Raw genomic sequence first — 17,736 nt, 5'->3', positions numbered from 1 at the left:
CAGGGGGCGTGGCCTACGAACAAACTTATATGACGTTGAACGCACATGTGCGTTGGGGGCAGTGAATGTGTTAAAATACGTGAGTGACCCGTTTTTAATATACAGGGTGAAATTTAAATCACTGGCCATATTCATTCCCGGCACTAGGTTACACTTAAGGAATCTATTTAGCGAAAAAAAGAGTACATTTTTTTTTAATTTTCATTTTTCAATTTTTAAATATTTTCCACGAGTCGTGGTCACCCTATTACCACAAATGTAAACAAACCTAATAATAGGTTTTAACAACAACATCAGCAAAACCCTTATCTGACCTTCACTAAACCTTATAATCGTTGCAATAGGGTCCACCCAGTTAGTGTTGGCGATGGTAGGCAGGTTTATCAATTTCGAGGGTAGTCCAAACCATTCCGCGCTAGCGGTAAACATAACGGTAAGCATAAATGATTAGTCACTCGTCACTCGCCAACCTTAAAATAGTAATCGCGCGCGTACTAAGGTTTAAAAAAATGTTTTCGAACCGGGAATATTACGAAATGGTGCGGTGTTATTTAATTGTGCGTGCATTTGACCAAGTGCGAAACAACGTTGTAGTGCTTAGAAAACTAAAGAACAATGTGCATAATCGTGCCGCACTTTGTTTGGAGCAGCACGGATTACAATTCGAACATTTATTGCAGTACAACTAAAGTGCAATTACTTGCTTCAGTAAGTACCGAGGGTGATATGTAAATAGTTTAATTGCGTCGATTTTTAATCAAATGTAAACTTATGTAACCAACAACATTAAATCAACTTATGTAAGTTGATTCAATTTTTTAAATACGCCTGACTGCATTAATTCCTGACCTAGTTTTTACTCATTGTTTTTACGTTTTGTTAATAATCATTAGTCAGAAATAACATTTTAGATTAAAAATGGGTTGCCTTTGCTTTTTGACGGTCCTAAGGGGTCATCCATTAATTACGTCACACGTTTAGGGGGAGTAGGGAGGGGGTCAAGAAAATGTGACATATTGTGACATGGGGGAGGGGGGAGACACAAACTTTGTGATGTCACTTTAACTTCATCAGTAACCGAATTTTTTTTTTAAATTATTTTATTCGCTGTACATTTAAATAACAAGTTTTTAAAACGATAATCGTTTTTATTCTTTTAAGTTTCTTTCCTAAGCAGTTTTGGGTTATAAAATTACTAATATTTATATCGTCAAAAATATTTTGATAAAATATTAATAATACTTAGGTACTTACTTAATTCGATTTGGCGATTTCGTAGAAAAAATGTGACGTCACACTAGGGGGGAGGGGTTTGCCAAATGTGACCAAATGTGACAAGGGGGGGGGGGGAGGGGTCAAAAAACCTAGAAATTCGTGTGACGTAATTAATGGATGACCCCTAAGCCCGTTAAAGTATGAAGGAAAAAATAGCAACTTATGTAGGTAAGCGTCTTATCTCGCTGCAATAGGGTTCATAATTGGTGACGCGATTGCAAACAGCGGGAGGGGCGGGGTGTCAATGACCTTAACTGATAAGAGAGAAGCGGGTGTAGTGGGTAGTTCACGGTTCACCATAACGTACGAGGTTTTTAGGACAACTTGATGATGATTTATTTCGAAAAAAATGTACTGAGCGGTATTAAAAGAAAAAACACGTGTTTAATATTTTTTCGAGTTCTTTCGGGTGTTTCAATTTGGCCAGTGAATTAAATTTCACCCTGTATATAAAACGTGTATTACTCTTTTTATTTTAAAATGGATTTTATACAATATTCATTAGCTGGAACGGAGCGGGCGCCGCTTTTCATCAGTATGAGTTAATAGGTGCCTCTGCAAATTACCTTTTAAATTGCACCGGTAATCGCAGTAGCTACATTTAAATGGCTTTTCGCCAGTGTGAGTCATCAGATGATTTTGTAACTTATTTTTCAAAATGCACTTGTAGTCACAGTAGTTACATTTAAATGGCTTTTCGCCAGTGTGAGTAATCATATGATTCTGTAACATATATTTCGAAATGCACTTGTACTCACAGTGTTTACAATTAAAAGGTTTTTCATCAGTATGAGTTAATAGGTGCCTCTGCAAATTACCTTTTAAATTGCACCGGTAATCGCAGTAGCTACATTTAAATGGCTTTTCGCCAGAGTGAGTCATCATATGATTCTGTAACATACTTTTCGTAATGCACTTATAGTCGCAGTAGTTACATTTAAATGGCTTTTCACCAGTGTGAGTCATCATATGATTCTGTAACATATTTTTCGTAATGCACTTGTAGTCACAGTAGTTACATTGAAATGGCTTTTCACCAGTGTGGTTAATCAGATGATACTGTAACATATATTTCGTAATGCACTTGTAGTCACAGTAGTTACAATTAAAAGGTTTTTTATTAATATGGGTTAATAGGTGCCTCTGCAAATTACCTTTTAAATTGCACCGGTAATCGCAGTAGCTACATTTAAATGGCTTTTCACCAGTGTGAGTCATCAGATGACTCTGTAACTTATTTTTCAAAATGCACTTGTAGTCACAGTACTTACATTTAAATGGCTTTTCACCAGTGTGAGTAATCATATGATACTGTAACATATATTTCGAAATGCACTTGTAGTCACAGTGCTTACAATTAAAAGGTTTTTCATCAGTATGAGTTAATAGGTGCCTCTGCAAATTACCTTTTAAATTGCACCGGTAATCGCAGTAGCTACATTTAAATGGCTTTTCACCAGTGTGAGTCATCATATGATTCTGTAACACATTTTTCGTAAAGCATTTAAAGTCACAGTAGTTACATTTAAATGGCTTTTCACCAGTGTGAGTCATCATATGATACTGTAACCTATTTTTCAAAATGCACTTGTAGTCACATTCCTTACAATTAAAAGGTTTTTCATCAGTATGAGTTAATAGGTGCGTCTGCAAATTACGTTTCAAAATGCACCGGTAATCGCAGTAGCTACATTTAAATGGCTTTTCGCCAGTGTGAGTCATCATATGATTGTGTAACATATATTTCGAAATGCACTTGTAATCACAGTAATTACAATTAAAAGGTTTTTTATCATTATGGGTTAATAGGTGTCTCGGCAAATTACGTTTTAACTTGCACCGATAATCGCAGTAGCTACATTTAAATGGCTTTTCGCCAGAGTGAGTCATCATATGATTTTGCAACATATATTTCGAAATGCACTTGTAGTCACAGTAGTTACATTTAAATGGCTTTTCACCAGTATGAGTTAATAGGTGCCTCTGCAAATTACGTTTTACATTGCTCCGGTAATCGCAGTAGCTACATTTAAATTGCTTTTCGCCAGTGTGAGTCATCAGATGATTCTGTAATATATATTTCGAAATGCACACAAAGTCACAGTAGTTACATTTGAATGGCTTTTCACCAGTGTACTTCTTGTGATTCCCTGAGTGTAATTTTTGATTGGACTTGTAATCACAATTAAAGGCTTTGTTATTAGGTTTTCTATTCCTTTGTGACATTTGTTGACGATGCAAAGCAATGTTCTCTCGAGTGGAATTACGCGACGGTCCTAACGACAAGTGAGTGTGTATGTGTTTCTCCAAAAGCGACTTGTTCCTGAACCGTTTGCTGCAATGGTAACATTGATAGATGGTGGCGGTGGCATTGGGTGTGGGTGCGGGCTTGGTGGTGTGCAGCTTGTATGTGCGGCGCCCGACCCGGCAGGTGCGCCGCTCCGCGTCCACCAGCAGGCGCTCCAGCCTGACCGAGCACGAGCGGCGCCGGCCCGACACCAGAGCAGAGGAGACAAGAGCGGGCGCTGCAACACGACATAATAATACTAATGGTTTGCATTAAAGACCGTGCAAATGCAAACCATTACTCTAGCATTAAAAACAAGTTATCCTGATATATTACGCGGGATGAAACGTTGAACAATCTACTGTAAAAAAAGACCCATCGAAAACATCAATGTGAAATGAGAGCCAAGGTCAATATTTGTTTTCCTTCATATTTTCTCGGAAACGTTCGTATTTGTCATGTCAATCAACCTCAATCCTTTTTGTACCGAGACTGACTGAAAAAAAAAATTGAATGCATTATTAGACAATTTCTATTTGTTCCTGTTTATTATTTTAATAGTAAAACTAATCCATTTTCCGAATTTTTATTTAAATTTACACAGTATTTTAATTTATAAAAATTACATTTGTTTTAAGACGAAATGTCGGAAAACTTGGTAAAACCCGGAAGTTGATAATTTTTTGTATGTGATTTTGGACAGATTTTTTGGGGTTTGTAATTATTTTATATTTTAAAACTTTATCATAGGAATATCACAAATAGTGTACCTTTCTGATGGTAGTAAGATTTTTCCTATATCTCTTACTAGTAATTATATATTTACTTAAATATGATTTCGCCTATGCAACTTCTAACACTGATTACGCAGTGAAAATCGATGTTTTAGCAAACAATTATGTGATACATATTATTACGGATAAAATTATGTGTCCAAGCAAATTTTTTTGCAGGGGTTTGTATTTGTTTGTATCTGCAGCTGACTGTACAGTCACCTGATAGTATGTTACACAACGAAGGCCGCAAAAATATCTGACACGATCTTATTTGGAAGTAGGAGCCATAAGAGCGTGTCACATATTTTTGCGGCCTTCGAAGAGTAACAAATTATTGCAGGTGACTGTACATATACATGTTAAAAGTCCACACACCTCTCAGCTCCATGGCGACTATGGGTCGATGCGGGAGCTCCGGCCCCAGCACAAGCTCGTCCTTCACCTCGTGGTGGTCGTACAGGCCGGCCAGCATGGCTGCCTCGCTCACGCCGCACCCATCTCTGCTGTCCTCACACTCCTCCTTCACACACTCCTCGTCCGTGAATTCAGCTTCCTCCTTAACAAGGTCTGAAACAAAGTGTTGCAATTATTATCAAATCAAATTAAGGTAAAAATATAAACATCAGTTTAATAGTTGGCTAAACTATAAGATAAGATCAGAAACTCAGAAATAAGAAAGAAAACAAAGATTACTGACATACTTGCTCGCATTGACCATATAAAGTGGGGATGGACAGGCCACATGCTACGATGCCCAATGCCCAATAGAAAAATGGAGCAAACAGGTTACTCTATGGTCCTCTAGAGGCAGTACTCAAAAGCAAGCATATCCAATCACAAGATGGAAAGATGACATCCGTTTGACTCTGGGGCCATACTGGATGAGGGTTGCTGCAGATAGAGCCCAATGGAGACAGTTGGAGGAGGCCTATGCCTTGCGGCACACCAAACTGAGGGATATATTATAAATAAATAAAATAAAAATATTCAATTGTAATTTATATAGTTCGGAATAAATGGAATAAATATAATAATATTACATCAAACATCATCAAACATCAACATTTATTCAGCAAATAGGCCACAAGGGCACTTTTACACGTCATCATTGAATTTACATACAAGCAAAAATAATAACATCAACAATTTTATAAAATAAAACTAACAATTCAATCTAACGTATTACAATTACTAAGAGATGTATATGGTCTCTTAACACATTCAACACCAAGAACCCGACTGTCGGGTACACTGTTCGTAGCGACTACGCGCTACATACGACGAAACCGTGGCTACGCGCTACGAGCGTAACCCGTAGCACTTAGTGGTATTGAATGTGTTAATGTCGAATTACATAAAAAATACAGATACAAAACACAAATAAAAATCTATAATATTTAGAGGTGTAAATGTCTCTAGGTGTCAGAACTATAAGATTATATAGTTTATCAAGTTATCCTTAGAGATGTATAGGGTCTCCAAGAGTCAATATCCTGTATAATTAATACATTCATTAAGAGAAAAGAAACATACGAGAGCAGAATGAGGCGTCTCACTGTAATTAATTAATAAAAATAAAGTTACTAAGTATAATAGCTTGTGTTAGCTTAAACAGACCAGTCTCCACAAACAGCACCCGTTCACGAGTATGACGCGTATCTCAGCCATCGCCTCCCTCAACCTTCATTCGCCAGGGGTCGGCAAACTTTTGAGAAGAGCCAACTGCAGTCAAAATCAAGTTCAAAATAGGTGAAAACCGCATGGAAAGGAAGTCCGTTCAATAGTTTTTGAGTTTATAGCGAACATACATACACACAAACAGACAGACGCGGCGGGGGACTTTGTTTTATAAGGTGTAGTGATATAAAATTTAATTAAATATCGTTTATTACAGGCAACTTAATTTAGATATATATTAATAGAAAGAAAACTAAAATTAAGGATATATCAGTGACTGTAAAAATGTTAAAATGGAAATGGGCTGGACATATGGCAAGAGAAGGTAAAAATAAGTGGGATAGAGAGGTAGCGGAATGGTATCCTAGAGATAGAAAGAGGAGAGAAGGGAGACCAATAATGAGGTGGTCGGATGACATTAAGAAGCATGCGGGAGTAAACTGGATTAGGACGGCACAGGATAGAGAGACGTGGAGAGAGCTGGAGGAGGCTTATGCCAAGAAGGCAGACTAAAATATTAAAAACAATGACATTAAAATATATTTATTATATTAAAAATTTATTAGGAAAGATATTGAAACTAATATAATGATAAATAATGAAATGTGAATTTATTTAAATGCAATATGTACTAATTCTATTTTGGTCAATAAAGGCTATTCTTATCTTATCTTATCTTATTACAGGCAACTAAGACCCATAGATACATACCTTAAAGATAAAGATAGCCTTTATTGCTAGATATTATGGGTAGTTACATGTTTTATTTTATTTCCTCTATTTTTTAATTATTTCTAGCTTTTCCACTGACATAGGCCTCCTCTAAAACCTTCCAGCGCTCTCTCTGCCGCGCTTCCCGGCTCCAAGTTGGTCCAGCAACCTTCTTTATATCATCTTCCCACCTTAGTATCTGTCTGCCTCTCTTTCTTTTAGCATCTCTGGGGTACCAGTGGATTAGTTTCTGTGACCATTTGTTTGGGCCTCTGATCATATGACCCGTCCATCTCCACTTAAGTTTTTTGATAGTTTTTGTTATGGGGATACCTTACAAACTAACATATATACAAGAGTAAAATGTTACAAGCTAAAAATTTAATAACAAAACTTCCGTGAGACAAAGACATATTAAACATATTGTTTTTCGACTTAAAATACGTGAGTAACCCGTTCTCAATATATTTAATAAGCTAAAAAATATTTCGGCGACACGGCGGTTTTCAGTTGTCGCATGTTCTGCTGTAGGATTTGGCAGATTCCCATGGAACCGCCCAAACACCACACCCTTCAGCCAGAAGTCCGCGCTCGCGATGGTTTCCAGCAGCGGCCGCGGCACGCGCACAGAAGAAATAATAGTATCTACTACCGTACAGAAAGGTCACTTCCTACCTACAAACCCGAAGTTTGACAGCGGTTCAGGGTCGAATCATGCTATCCCTTTCTAATATATGGCACTATCCCTTTCGGCTATTTAAGGTTGTCTAAATTCAAGTGGAATCTGTGGTCGTGCACGCAAAAGGAAGTCAAGTGGTGCCAACCCTAATAATTGCTCGTAGCAATGCTGAGCCGAACGTAGCCGAGTTCGACCGAAGTCAGGAGTGTCTCCCCACTGATCTCGGTTACTAAGTAAATTAGATATAAGCCAACCTCGTTCCCACTGGTCCGTATCTGCACTCTCGGGCTCCGCCTTCACGCGCGCTGGCGATATGCTGCCAGAGTTACTTCCCTCCATCTTTACAATGACGGCGTCACAGCTAACGAACGAAGCGCGACGAAATTACAATTAGAAGGTGACAACAGCATTTATATGCATGATAGGTATTTGTTAATTAAATGAATCGTAAAATAAATAGCCACGCTATAATGCCAATCCTCAATACAGCCTGACTGATGCGGATATGACATTGACAACCAAAGAGAATATAATCACTACGTTTTAAGAGACGGGACTTCCATGCTAGCGATTTGATCAGTCTGTGTGTATGTTTGGTTCTCGAATCATTGCCAACATGTACGACAAAGAGCTGTCAAAGAACAATAGTATCAACATAACAGACTTAAATAGTGTAGTCTGCTACACGCTTGCGTATTTTATCGATATCGATAAATTGGGGAGGGTTGAAACATGGGCCCCTGTCAACAAATTTCGTACTCGAAATCAGGTTGTCGTACTTGTAGTACAACCCTAGTTCACAATGAAAGTGGATATGAAATATCTAATTTTCGATGTGTTTATAGCCTGTTACACCAAAATAAGGCTAAAAGAATCTGAAGCTATACTTACCGGTCTTCATCTAATGGAAATTTCGCCATAAACTTCCTTTTTTGCGATTTTCGCGAGCGTATCAATTGCCCCATATTTCGCACTTAAACAACTTAGTTTTCGGTGGCATTTAAAGAAAATCTATTGACTCGATGTATGTTCTTATCACGTGTGACTGTTTTGGAAAATAAAGAAGGCTTTTAAAAAAGAAATTGCAAGATAATTATATAAGTAAAACATGCGAACCGCCATGACAAGCAACAAAGCAATGTGGATGACAGTTGACTTGACAGATAAATAGCACTGACGTTTTATTTTGTTTTTTTGGCTATGGCTAGGTCACCAAATTCCATACAAACGCTTTTTTTGTTCCTAGTTGCGTCAGCCTGTTGACAACTTCTTCTTTTATTTTAATATTTTAATGGCTTTCTGGCCAAACAGGTTCGCACAAATTTGCCAAATACATGAATCTAGTATATAACTGGATCTGGCATGAAAGGTGGGGGAGGTGACCGAACAGGATAGTCTTATGTATCTTTCAGTAGGAGTAGCAGCGAAAGAGCTATTATTATTATTATTTTTTAATCAAAAAATATTTATTATACTTGGTCACAAGCAGATCTTGTCAGTAGAAAAAGGCGGCAAATTTGAAAAATGTAGGCGCGAAGGGATATCGTCTCATAGAAAATTTGAATTTCGCGCCTTTTTCTACTGACAAGATTTGCTTGACCATCTATATATGGTTATGGGTGGGGTTTACAAAGGTGGTACAAATTATTGATGTTCTCCATATCCTGCCTTACACAGGCGTACAATATTGGTAAGTTGTCTTAGATTAATATTTCCTCGCTTCATTGTTCGATATAATTAAGTTTACATTATTGTAGTTTATTTAATCTACTGGCAACATATTGCACGCTTATTTTTAGAGATTTTGAAAAATAAGTATTTCTATTGACTAAAAAACCTCCCCCACCCCAACCCATCTTGGTGGGGTCGCTAGAAGCAATCCTCATTATTTTTTCGTGCACGGCACGTACTTTACGAAGGACGCGAGCCTGGGGGTTGGCCGTGAGTCAACACGAAGGCATTACACATGTAAGACATGGGATTCTATTACGAATACATGTTAATATGTCAATAATACCACCTTAGTCTTTATCCGAGAGATAAGATTAAGAGTAAAATGCGCACTCGCGCACGTACTATCCAAGGTTTTACCTGGCCTATTATTAGTTTTCACTAAACTAATCCTTCGGTTTGTTTTCTGTTCCATACAGAAGACGAGGAGTTCCTCGAGCAAGAAGTCCTACTTATCCCGGATGCTCTCGACGATGGCCAGGGCGCGGACGCTCCTGGCAATGAGGAAGTTCCAGAGGCTGCACCGGGAGACGGGTCTCCTGCACCCGACGCGCCCGACGTAGCCCCAGTCCCCGAGAGTGCAGAAATACCTGATCTGGACCCAGAACTCGTCACTGCACTTGGTGAAGCGACAGACGAAAAACCCAAATTCGGAGACAAGATTCACGGAAATTTGGCATCCCTCTGGCTACCGCTGCTGCGGAAAGGCATGCCCTCAGAGGCAAAAGAAAAATTAAAGAATGAATACCTCATTCCAGAAAACTGTAGCCTGTTACAGGCACCGAAGTTAAACCCGGAAATTTCCGCAGCTATTTCGGAGATGGCTCGCAACAGGGATAAAAAGTTGGAGGCCAGCCAACAACAGCTTGGCCTAGGAATTACAGCTGTGAATCGAGGCCTATCAATCCTACTCACATCCAACGACAAAGTCACAGCCATAAAGCTGTTAAGTGACAGTTGCCGGATCCTGTCCGACCTGCATTTTGGGGAGACCCAAACCCGCATAAAATTGATAACCCCAGGGCTAGCCAAACCTTTCCTGAATATCATCCAAGACGAGGAAAGGGATGAGCTGCTATTCGGAAGCAAGCTTCCAGAGAAAATCAAAGCCTCAAAAGCTATTGAAAAACAGGGATTGCAGATCAAGAAAACTGTACCTGCCATTAAGAATACACCAGCCTCCTCAAGCTCGACTCCTAATGTCCCACGCAATCAATACCAGTTTCAGGGAAACTGGGCAGGACCTACACGGTACCAGTCAAACAGGGGGGGGCGGGGAAGACAAAGGAAAGCTACAGCGGGCCGCAAACCAGCTCCGAATCCACAAGCCAAGCCGGTGGGCCAGGGCAAGACTCGTGCTGCCCCTCAGCAATGAGCCAGGTACCTCATGCAGGACGAATAAGGTTCTTTTATGATTGCTGGTGCAAAATAACTTCAAATGAGGTTATTTTGAACTGGCTGAAAGAGGGTTACTCTATCCCCTTTGAAAGACAAGTCATTCAAGATTTTGCTCCCAAAATAAATTGGTCTGCCTCAGAAAAAGCCGACATGATGGTGGCTATTCAAAATTTACTGCAGTTAGGTGCTGTTACACCTTGCGCTGAACAACGAGACCAATTTATTTCTAGAACTTTTTTAGCCCCAAAATCTAATGGAGGCAAACGCTTTATTCTTAATTTAGAGAAATTGAATAAATTTGTACCCAAGGATCATTTTAAAATGGAAGATCACCGAACAGCTGCAAAATTGATCCCATATCGCGGCTATATGGCCACGGTAGATTTAAAAGAAGCATACTTGTTAATTCCAATGGCGGCTCATTGCCGAAAATATCTGCGCTTCCATTTTGAAAATGAAAACTCAGATTTACTAACCTATGAGTTCACGGCTTTGCCGTATGGGCTTTCTTTGGCTCCGAGAACCTTCACAAAAGTTATGAGAGAGGTTGTTACCTATCTAAGAGGTCAAGGCCATAAATCTGTGTTCTTCTTGGATGACATCTTATGCATTGGGGATAGTTATGAGTTAGTTAGAATGTCTGGGCTTTGTGATAAATTATCAAAAGAGTAGTCTGGAACCCCAGCAAACCTGCCGTTACCTAGGCTTCATATTTAATTCAGTGGATATGACACTATCTTTACCCACCGAAAAACGCGAAAAAATCACAGCCCTTGTTAAAAAGTTTTCGTCACTCCCTTCTTGTACAATTAGGGAATTTTCACAACTCATAGGAGTTCTTATCGCCGCTTGCCCTGCGGCCAAGTATGGGTGGCTTTACACGAGAATATTAGAAAGACAGAAATTTCTAACTTTATAACGTGATGGAAACTATAACAATAAAATAAAATTACCAAAAATTATTAATTAAAACCAAAATATTACTTTGCTAATCCGCGAAAAGATAACGTGCTAGTCAATCAGTGCTAACCCGTTATACTTACTTGCGTATTTTTACATGCAATTAATATTCCCACCCTCCCACCGCAAAAATAAATACGCAAATAAATATAACAAACCACCACCAAAAGAATAAACCTCGACACGTGTTTCGCCTCTCTACGAGGCATCCTCAGGAGTTGTTGACGGTCTGACGCCCGGCAACGGAATGACCTGTCTAGAATGGTCGGCCATATTTATACCTTGACCACTCCCCCTACCGTGCAAGTGTGAGTGAGATGGAAAAATTCGTAATAACGGCGATGACGCAACATTCAATTGTTCGTTAAGAATCATGCCCCTATTGTTGTACCTAATTATTTCCAGTTGTTCCAGAACACCCAAACGCAATCCCTTTTCGCAAACATGTAAAATATCAAAAGAATGATTCTCAGATAAAGTGTGACCTGTATCTAATAAGTGCTTTGCAAAATTGGACTTCTCTGGATGGTTATGTCTATATGACGCAACATGCTCTTTATACCTAGTAGTGAAACTACGGCCCGTTTGCCCCACATACACTTTATTGCAATCGTCACAGGTAAGCTTATAAACTCCAGACTTTTTCCCATTCTCGATCTTATCTTTGCCATTGCAAAGCTTCGAGTGCAAAGTATTATTTGTCTTAAAGGCCACAGGAATGTCGTTAGACTTCAAAATTTTGTAAATTGCATCAGACAACTTGCCAACATAAGTTATGCTCGCTTTATATTTCTTAATCGGTTCAGAGGATCGTGCCGCATACAACATAGTGTTGACCATACTATTCCGCTTTTTCCTGATGATACCATCCACAACAGACTTATCGTAACCATTCGAAACTGCTAAGTCATAAATATTATTTAATTCAATCTGATAGTGTTCATCAGAAAGAGGCACAGTCAACATTCTATGCACATAACAATGAAAAGCAGCCAACTTATGCTGCCACGGATGCGTGGAAGAAGCCGGGATAACTGTATCGGTATGTGTAGGCTTACGGTAAATTTTGAACTGATGCCTGTTGTTTACTTTAGTGATTGTTAAATCTAGAAAATTCAATGAGTTGTCTTGCTCTAGTTCCTTTTTAAACTTAATTTTTGGATGCTTACCATTAATTCCAGCAATAAATGCATCCAGCAGGCCCATACTACCCGTCCAACAAATAATCAAATCATCCACGTATCTAAAATAGTATAATATATTATTGTTGCCCACAATATGCTGGTTCTCAAAATGGTCCATAAAAATATCAGCCATTAAAGGACTTAGTGGTGAACCCATAGCCAAACCATCACTTTGCAAATAATACTGTCCCCCAAATCTGAAATAATTTTGTTTCATACAAATCGCTGTTAGATCTATCAATTCATCTACTTCCCCTGGATGTAAACGTTGCCTTTCAAAAAGACCCTTAATAATCTCCAAAGTCTCTCCATATGGCACATTTGTAAACAAACTGTCTACATCCAATGAAAGAAGAACAGCATTATCTGGTATGTTAATGTCCTGGATCTTTTCTATTAACTGCAAGCTATTTTTCAAGCAATATTTCGGCTGGAACTGGGACTTGTCTCTTATAATGGAATTCAACCTTTTTGCCAGATTATAAGTTGGCGCACCCAAATATGAGACCACTGGACGAACTGGGATATTATCCTTATGAATTTTGGGAAGTCCATAAAGAATAGGAGCTCGTTATGGACTTCCCAAAATTCATAAGGATAATATCCCAGTTCGTCCAGTGGTCTCATATTTGGGTGCGCCAACTTATAATCTGGCAAAAAGGTTGAATTCCATTATAAGAGACAAGTCCCAGTTCCAGCCGAAATATTGCTTGAAAAATAGCTTGCAGTTAATAGAAAAGATCCAGGACATTAACATACCAGATAATGCTGTTCTTCTTTCATTGGATGTAGACAGTTTGTTTACAAATGTGCCATATGGAGAGACTTTGGAGATTATTAAGGGTCTTTTTGAAAGGCAACGTTTACATCCAGGGGAAGTAGATGAATTGATAGATCTAACAGCGATTTGTATGAAACAAAATTATTTCAGATTTGGGGGACAGTATTATTTGCAAAGTGATGGTTTGGCTATGGGTTCACCACTAAGTCCTTTAATGGCTGATATTTTTATGGACCATTTTGAGAACCAGCATATTGTGGGCAACAATAATATATTATACTATTTTAGATACGTGGATGATTTGATTATTTGTTGGACGGGTAGTATGGGCCTGCTGGATGCATTTATTGCTGAAATTAATGGTAAGCATCCAAAAATTAAGTTTAAAAAGGAACTAGAGCAAGACAACTCATTGAATTTTCTAGATTTAACAATCACTAAAGTAAACAACAGGCATCAGTTCAAAATTTACCGTAAGCCTACACATACCGATACAGTTATCCCGGCTTCTTCCACGCATCCGTGGCAGCATAAGTTGGCTGCTTTTCATTGTTATGTGCATAGAATGTTGACTGTGCCTCTTTCTGATGAACACTATCAGATTGAATTAAATAATATTTATCACTTAGCAGTTTCGAATGGTTACGATAAGTCTGTTGTGGATGGTATCATCAGGAAAAAGCGGAATAGTATGGTCAACACTATGTTGTATGCGGCACGATCCTCTGAACCGATTAAGAAATATAAAGCGAGCATAACTTATGTTGGCAAGTTGTCTGATGCAATTTACAAAATTTTGAAGTCTAACGACATTCCTGTGGCCTTTAAGACAAATAATACTTTGCACTCGAAGCTTTGCAATGGCAAAGATAAGATCGAGAATGGGAAAAAGTCTGGAGTTTATAAGCTTACCTGTGACGATTGCAATAAAGTGTATGTGGGGCAAACGGGCCGTAGTTTCACTACTAGGTATAAAGAGCATGTTGCGTCATATAGACATAACCATCCAGAGAAGTCCAATTTTGCAAAGCACTTATTAGATACAGGTCACACTTTATCTGAGAATCATTCTTTTGATATTTTACATGTTTGCGAAAAGGGATTGCGTTTGGGTGTTCTGGAACAACTGGAAATAATTAGGTACAACAATAGGGGCATGATTCTTAACGAACAATTGAATGTTGCGTCATCGCCGTTATTACGAATTTTTCCATCTCACTCACACTTGCACGGTAGGGGGAGTGGTCAAGGTATAAATATGGCCGACCATTCTAGACAGGTCATTCCGTTGCCGGGCGTCAGACCGTCAACAACTCCTGAGGATGCCTCGTAGAGAGGCGAAACACGTGTCGAGGTTTATTCTTTTGGTGGTGGTTTGTTATATTTATTTGCGTATTTATTTTTGCGGTGGGAGGGTGGGAATATTAATTGCATGTAAAAATACGCAAGTAAGTATAACGGGTTAGCACTGATTGACTAGCACGTTATCTTTTCGCGGATTAGCAAAGTAATATTTTGGTTTCAATTAGTATGGATTTCCGCAAAGTGACGCCTGATTCTATTCACTATCCAAAAATTATTCTAAAAGATCTGACTTGGTGGAAAGATAAGATATCTTCATGCTCACACTCTTTGCTACCTATCACCTATTCACTCGAGATATTTTCTGATGCATCTCGGACCGGTTGGGGAGCGTTCTCGAATAATCACCGAGCGCACGGAGCATGGAGATCGGAAGAAAGATCTTTCCACATAAATCAGCTCGAACTTTTGGCTGTTTTTCTGGCTTTAAAATATTTCGCACATGATAGTCGTGATTGTTCTATATTACTGCGTATAGATAATACGACGGCTATCAGCTATGTCAATCGCATGGGTGGCGTTCAGTTCCCTCACCTGAACGACCTTTCGAGGCAAATTTGGCAGTGGTGCGAGGAGCGAAATTTATGGATTTTCGCTTCGTATATAAACACGAAAGACAATACCGAGGCTGATCGAGAATCACGGAAAATAAATCTCGACACAGAATGGGAATTGTCCGAGGAAGCGTTTCAGCGCATAATAAAAAGATTTGGATATCCAGAAATTGATCTTTTCGCATCTCGCGCCAATGCAAAATGCCATAATTATGTGTCATGGGGAAAGGACCCAGATGCGATTGCCATAGATGCTTTCACTTTATGTTGGAGTCATAGTTTCTTTTATATGTTTCCTCCCTTTTCGGTCATATTGAAATGTTTACAAAAGATAATCCATGACAAAGCCTCTGGAATTCTTATTTTCCCTGTTTGGCCGTCTCAACCGTGGTACCCCCTGTTATTGTCGTTATTACAATCTGACATAATATATATGAGCCCTGAGGAACATAAAGTCTGCTCTGATTACAGGACAAGGAGCCCGTTCCACAGGCGACTTATCCTGGGTGCAGCAGTGCTCTCCGGCTAGCCTACCGGAGACGCGGCATACCAGAGACTTCTTGGGATTTAATGTTAGCATCCCTGTCCAAAAATACCATGCAGCAATATAATGTAACACTAAAATTGTGGTGGGCGTTTTGCTCAAATCTTGGTAAAGACGTATTTGACAAGTCAATCTTTTTAATTATTGATTTTTTAACTGATCAGTTTAATAAGGGAGCGTCCTACGGTTCTATTAACAGCCACAGATCAGCACTATCTCTTTTCCTCGGAGATAACATCGGAAAGGATGAACACATAAAAAGATTACTCAAGGGTGTATATAATGTTGGCAACACCAAGTCTACCCTACCCCGCATAGGGTATAAAAACCGGTGCAAACTGTTGCTCGGGACATTTTTCCTTCGGCCGCCGTCGTGTTCGTGTGAGCTATTTTGTTATCGTTCCATGCTGTTGTTTTATATTTCGTTAAGCGATATTCAATGTAAGATTCGTTCCTTTGTTCATATGAAATTTATTGCAAAGTTTAATAAAATAATTGTGATTAGTTATACTGATTGTTTTTGTTCTAAAATCCACCCTGAGACCTTAAATCAGAAGTTGGATAAAGAACGCTGCAGCCCACATTAAAAAAGGAACGAATTTTGCAGCTGACAACTTTTATGGTGTATTAGTTAATGTGCGTCTCATTTTTGTGCGGTTACGTGAGGGTAATCTTTAAAAGCATTCCGTTACATTGCTTTTAGTGTTCGATTTTGCGATACCGTATTGCTTATTGTGTTAAATTAGTGTTATACTTCGGCAAATCATTATCAATCGTAGTTTTGTCGTTCCATAGTCTCAGAAGTTGTTTACGTGCAGGGTCCAAAAGTGTGCTGATTAGTGGCATTGGACCGACAAGTATTGTTTTGTGGTTTGCGCATTAAGTGTTGTGTTATGTGTAATGTGGTTAATCCCTGCGACGTTGAGGTAGTTACGGGATGTCGCGAAGTAGATCGCGTGTTCGTATGAGTAGTAAGTACTTCCCGAAATGGCTAACGCGTTAGTTCTCGGCACCGATTGCAATCTGACTTGTGTAGAAACGCGATTATACGCGTACTAGGCGTTCTAGATCGCGTCTCCGTCGTCATTACTCGCGTGTTCGATCGCGTTACCGGTCTCGGCGTGCGCATCATAGGAGAGAGGCGCTGTCTTATCGGTATTCGCGTAGCAGGTCTCCAGACGATCATAATATACCTGCAAGACGTTCGCGTAGTAGTTCTCGTGCTGGTAGCAGTTCTCGTGCACGAAGGCGCAAACGATCCGGAAGCAAATCTCCTCAGTCTCATACTCGCGTAGTTGCAAAGCCTGGTATTAGTGCGGATTTCGATACTACACAAGATTCGAGTGCGGTACTACCCGGCGCGTCTCAAATCGCACAAGCTCGGGTAGAAGCGACTAAAGTTGCGTAACCTGTGAGATCACATACATATTTAGTTTCCAATGTTGACCCTACGAAACGTCTTAAAGACTCAGGCAGGTTTTTCTGTCAATCTTCGGAAGTGCTGTTTCCTGGTCACTGAGGTCGAATACCTAGTATAGGTTAGTAAGTCAAGGTCAGGTTAGGCCGAGCTCACGTAAAATAGAAGCCCTCGCTAAACCCTTGCCACCGCAAAACGGTTCATTTGGGAGCTCCAACCGAGATACCATGAGTGAAGCATCAAGGAACAGAGCCCGCCAGCTCTTGAGCGGGAACCAGCTTAGCCAAGATGAACAAGCTAAATACATCTACGCCCACCACTTTGACGATCTTGTTTTTGTAATAAATCATTCTTAGTCTGCAGGAAAACTTGTTTTTTGCCAAGCCGACGCTACGGCCTG

The 17,736-nt window shown here is 39.4% G+C and overlaps 2 protein-coding genes across 2 annotated transcripts; one reads left to right on the top strand and one right to left on the bottom strand.

Moving 5' to 3' along the window:
- Positions 1 to 1,727: 1,727 nt before the first annotated feature.
- Positions 1,728 to 7,744, bottom strand: LOC134802087 (oocyte zinc finger protein XlCOF6-like). Its single transcript, XM_063774680.1, has 3 exons — positions 7,660 to 7,744; positions 4,714 to 4,905; positions 1,728 to 3,800 (listed from the first exon to the last, which is right to left on the bottom strand). Exons 1-3 carry the CDS (start codon positions 7,742 to 7,744, stop codon positions 1,777 to 1,779), a joined length of 2,301 nt encoding a protein of 766 aa, XP_063630750.1. The 3' UTR covers positions 1,728 to 1,776.
- Positions 7,745 to 9,536: 1,792 nt separating this feature from the next.
- LOC134802243 (uncharacterized) lies at positions 9,537 to 10,924 on the top strand (the record flags this gene model as incomplete). The annotated part of the gene is made up of 1 exon (XM_063774830.1): positions 9,537 to 10,924. A coding segment is annotated over one exon (975 nt), but the record flags the coding sequence as incomplete, so codon positions are not given.
- Between the last annotated feature and the right edge of the window lie 6,812 nt (positions 10,925 to 17,736).

This window comes from Cydia splendana, chromosome 24 (genome assembly GCF_910591565.1).
Source record: "Cydia splendana chromosome 24, ilCydSple1.2, whole genome shotgun sequence".
NCBI lineage: Eukaryota > Metazoa > Arthropoda > Insecta > Lepidoptera > Tortricidae > Cydia > Cydia splendana.
Note: the sequence above shows the minus strand (reverse complement) of the source record. Positions and strands in the feature narration are given on the sequence as shown.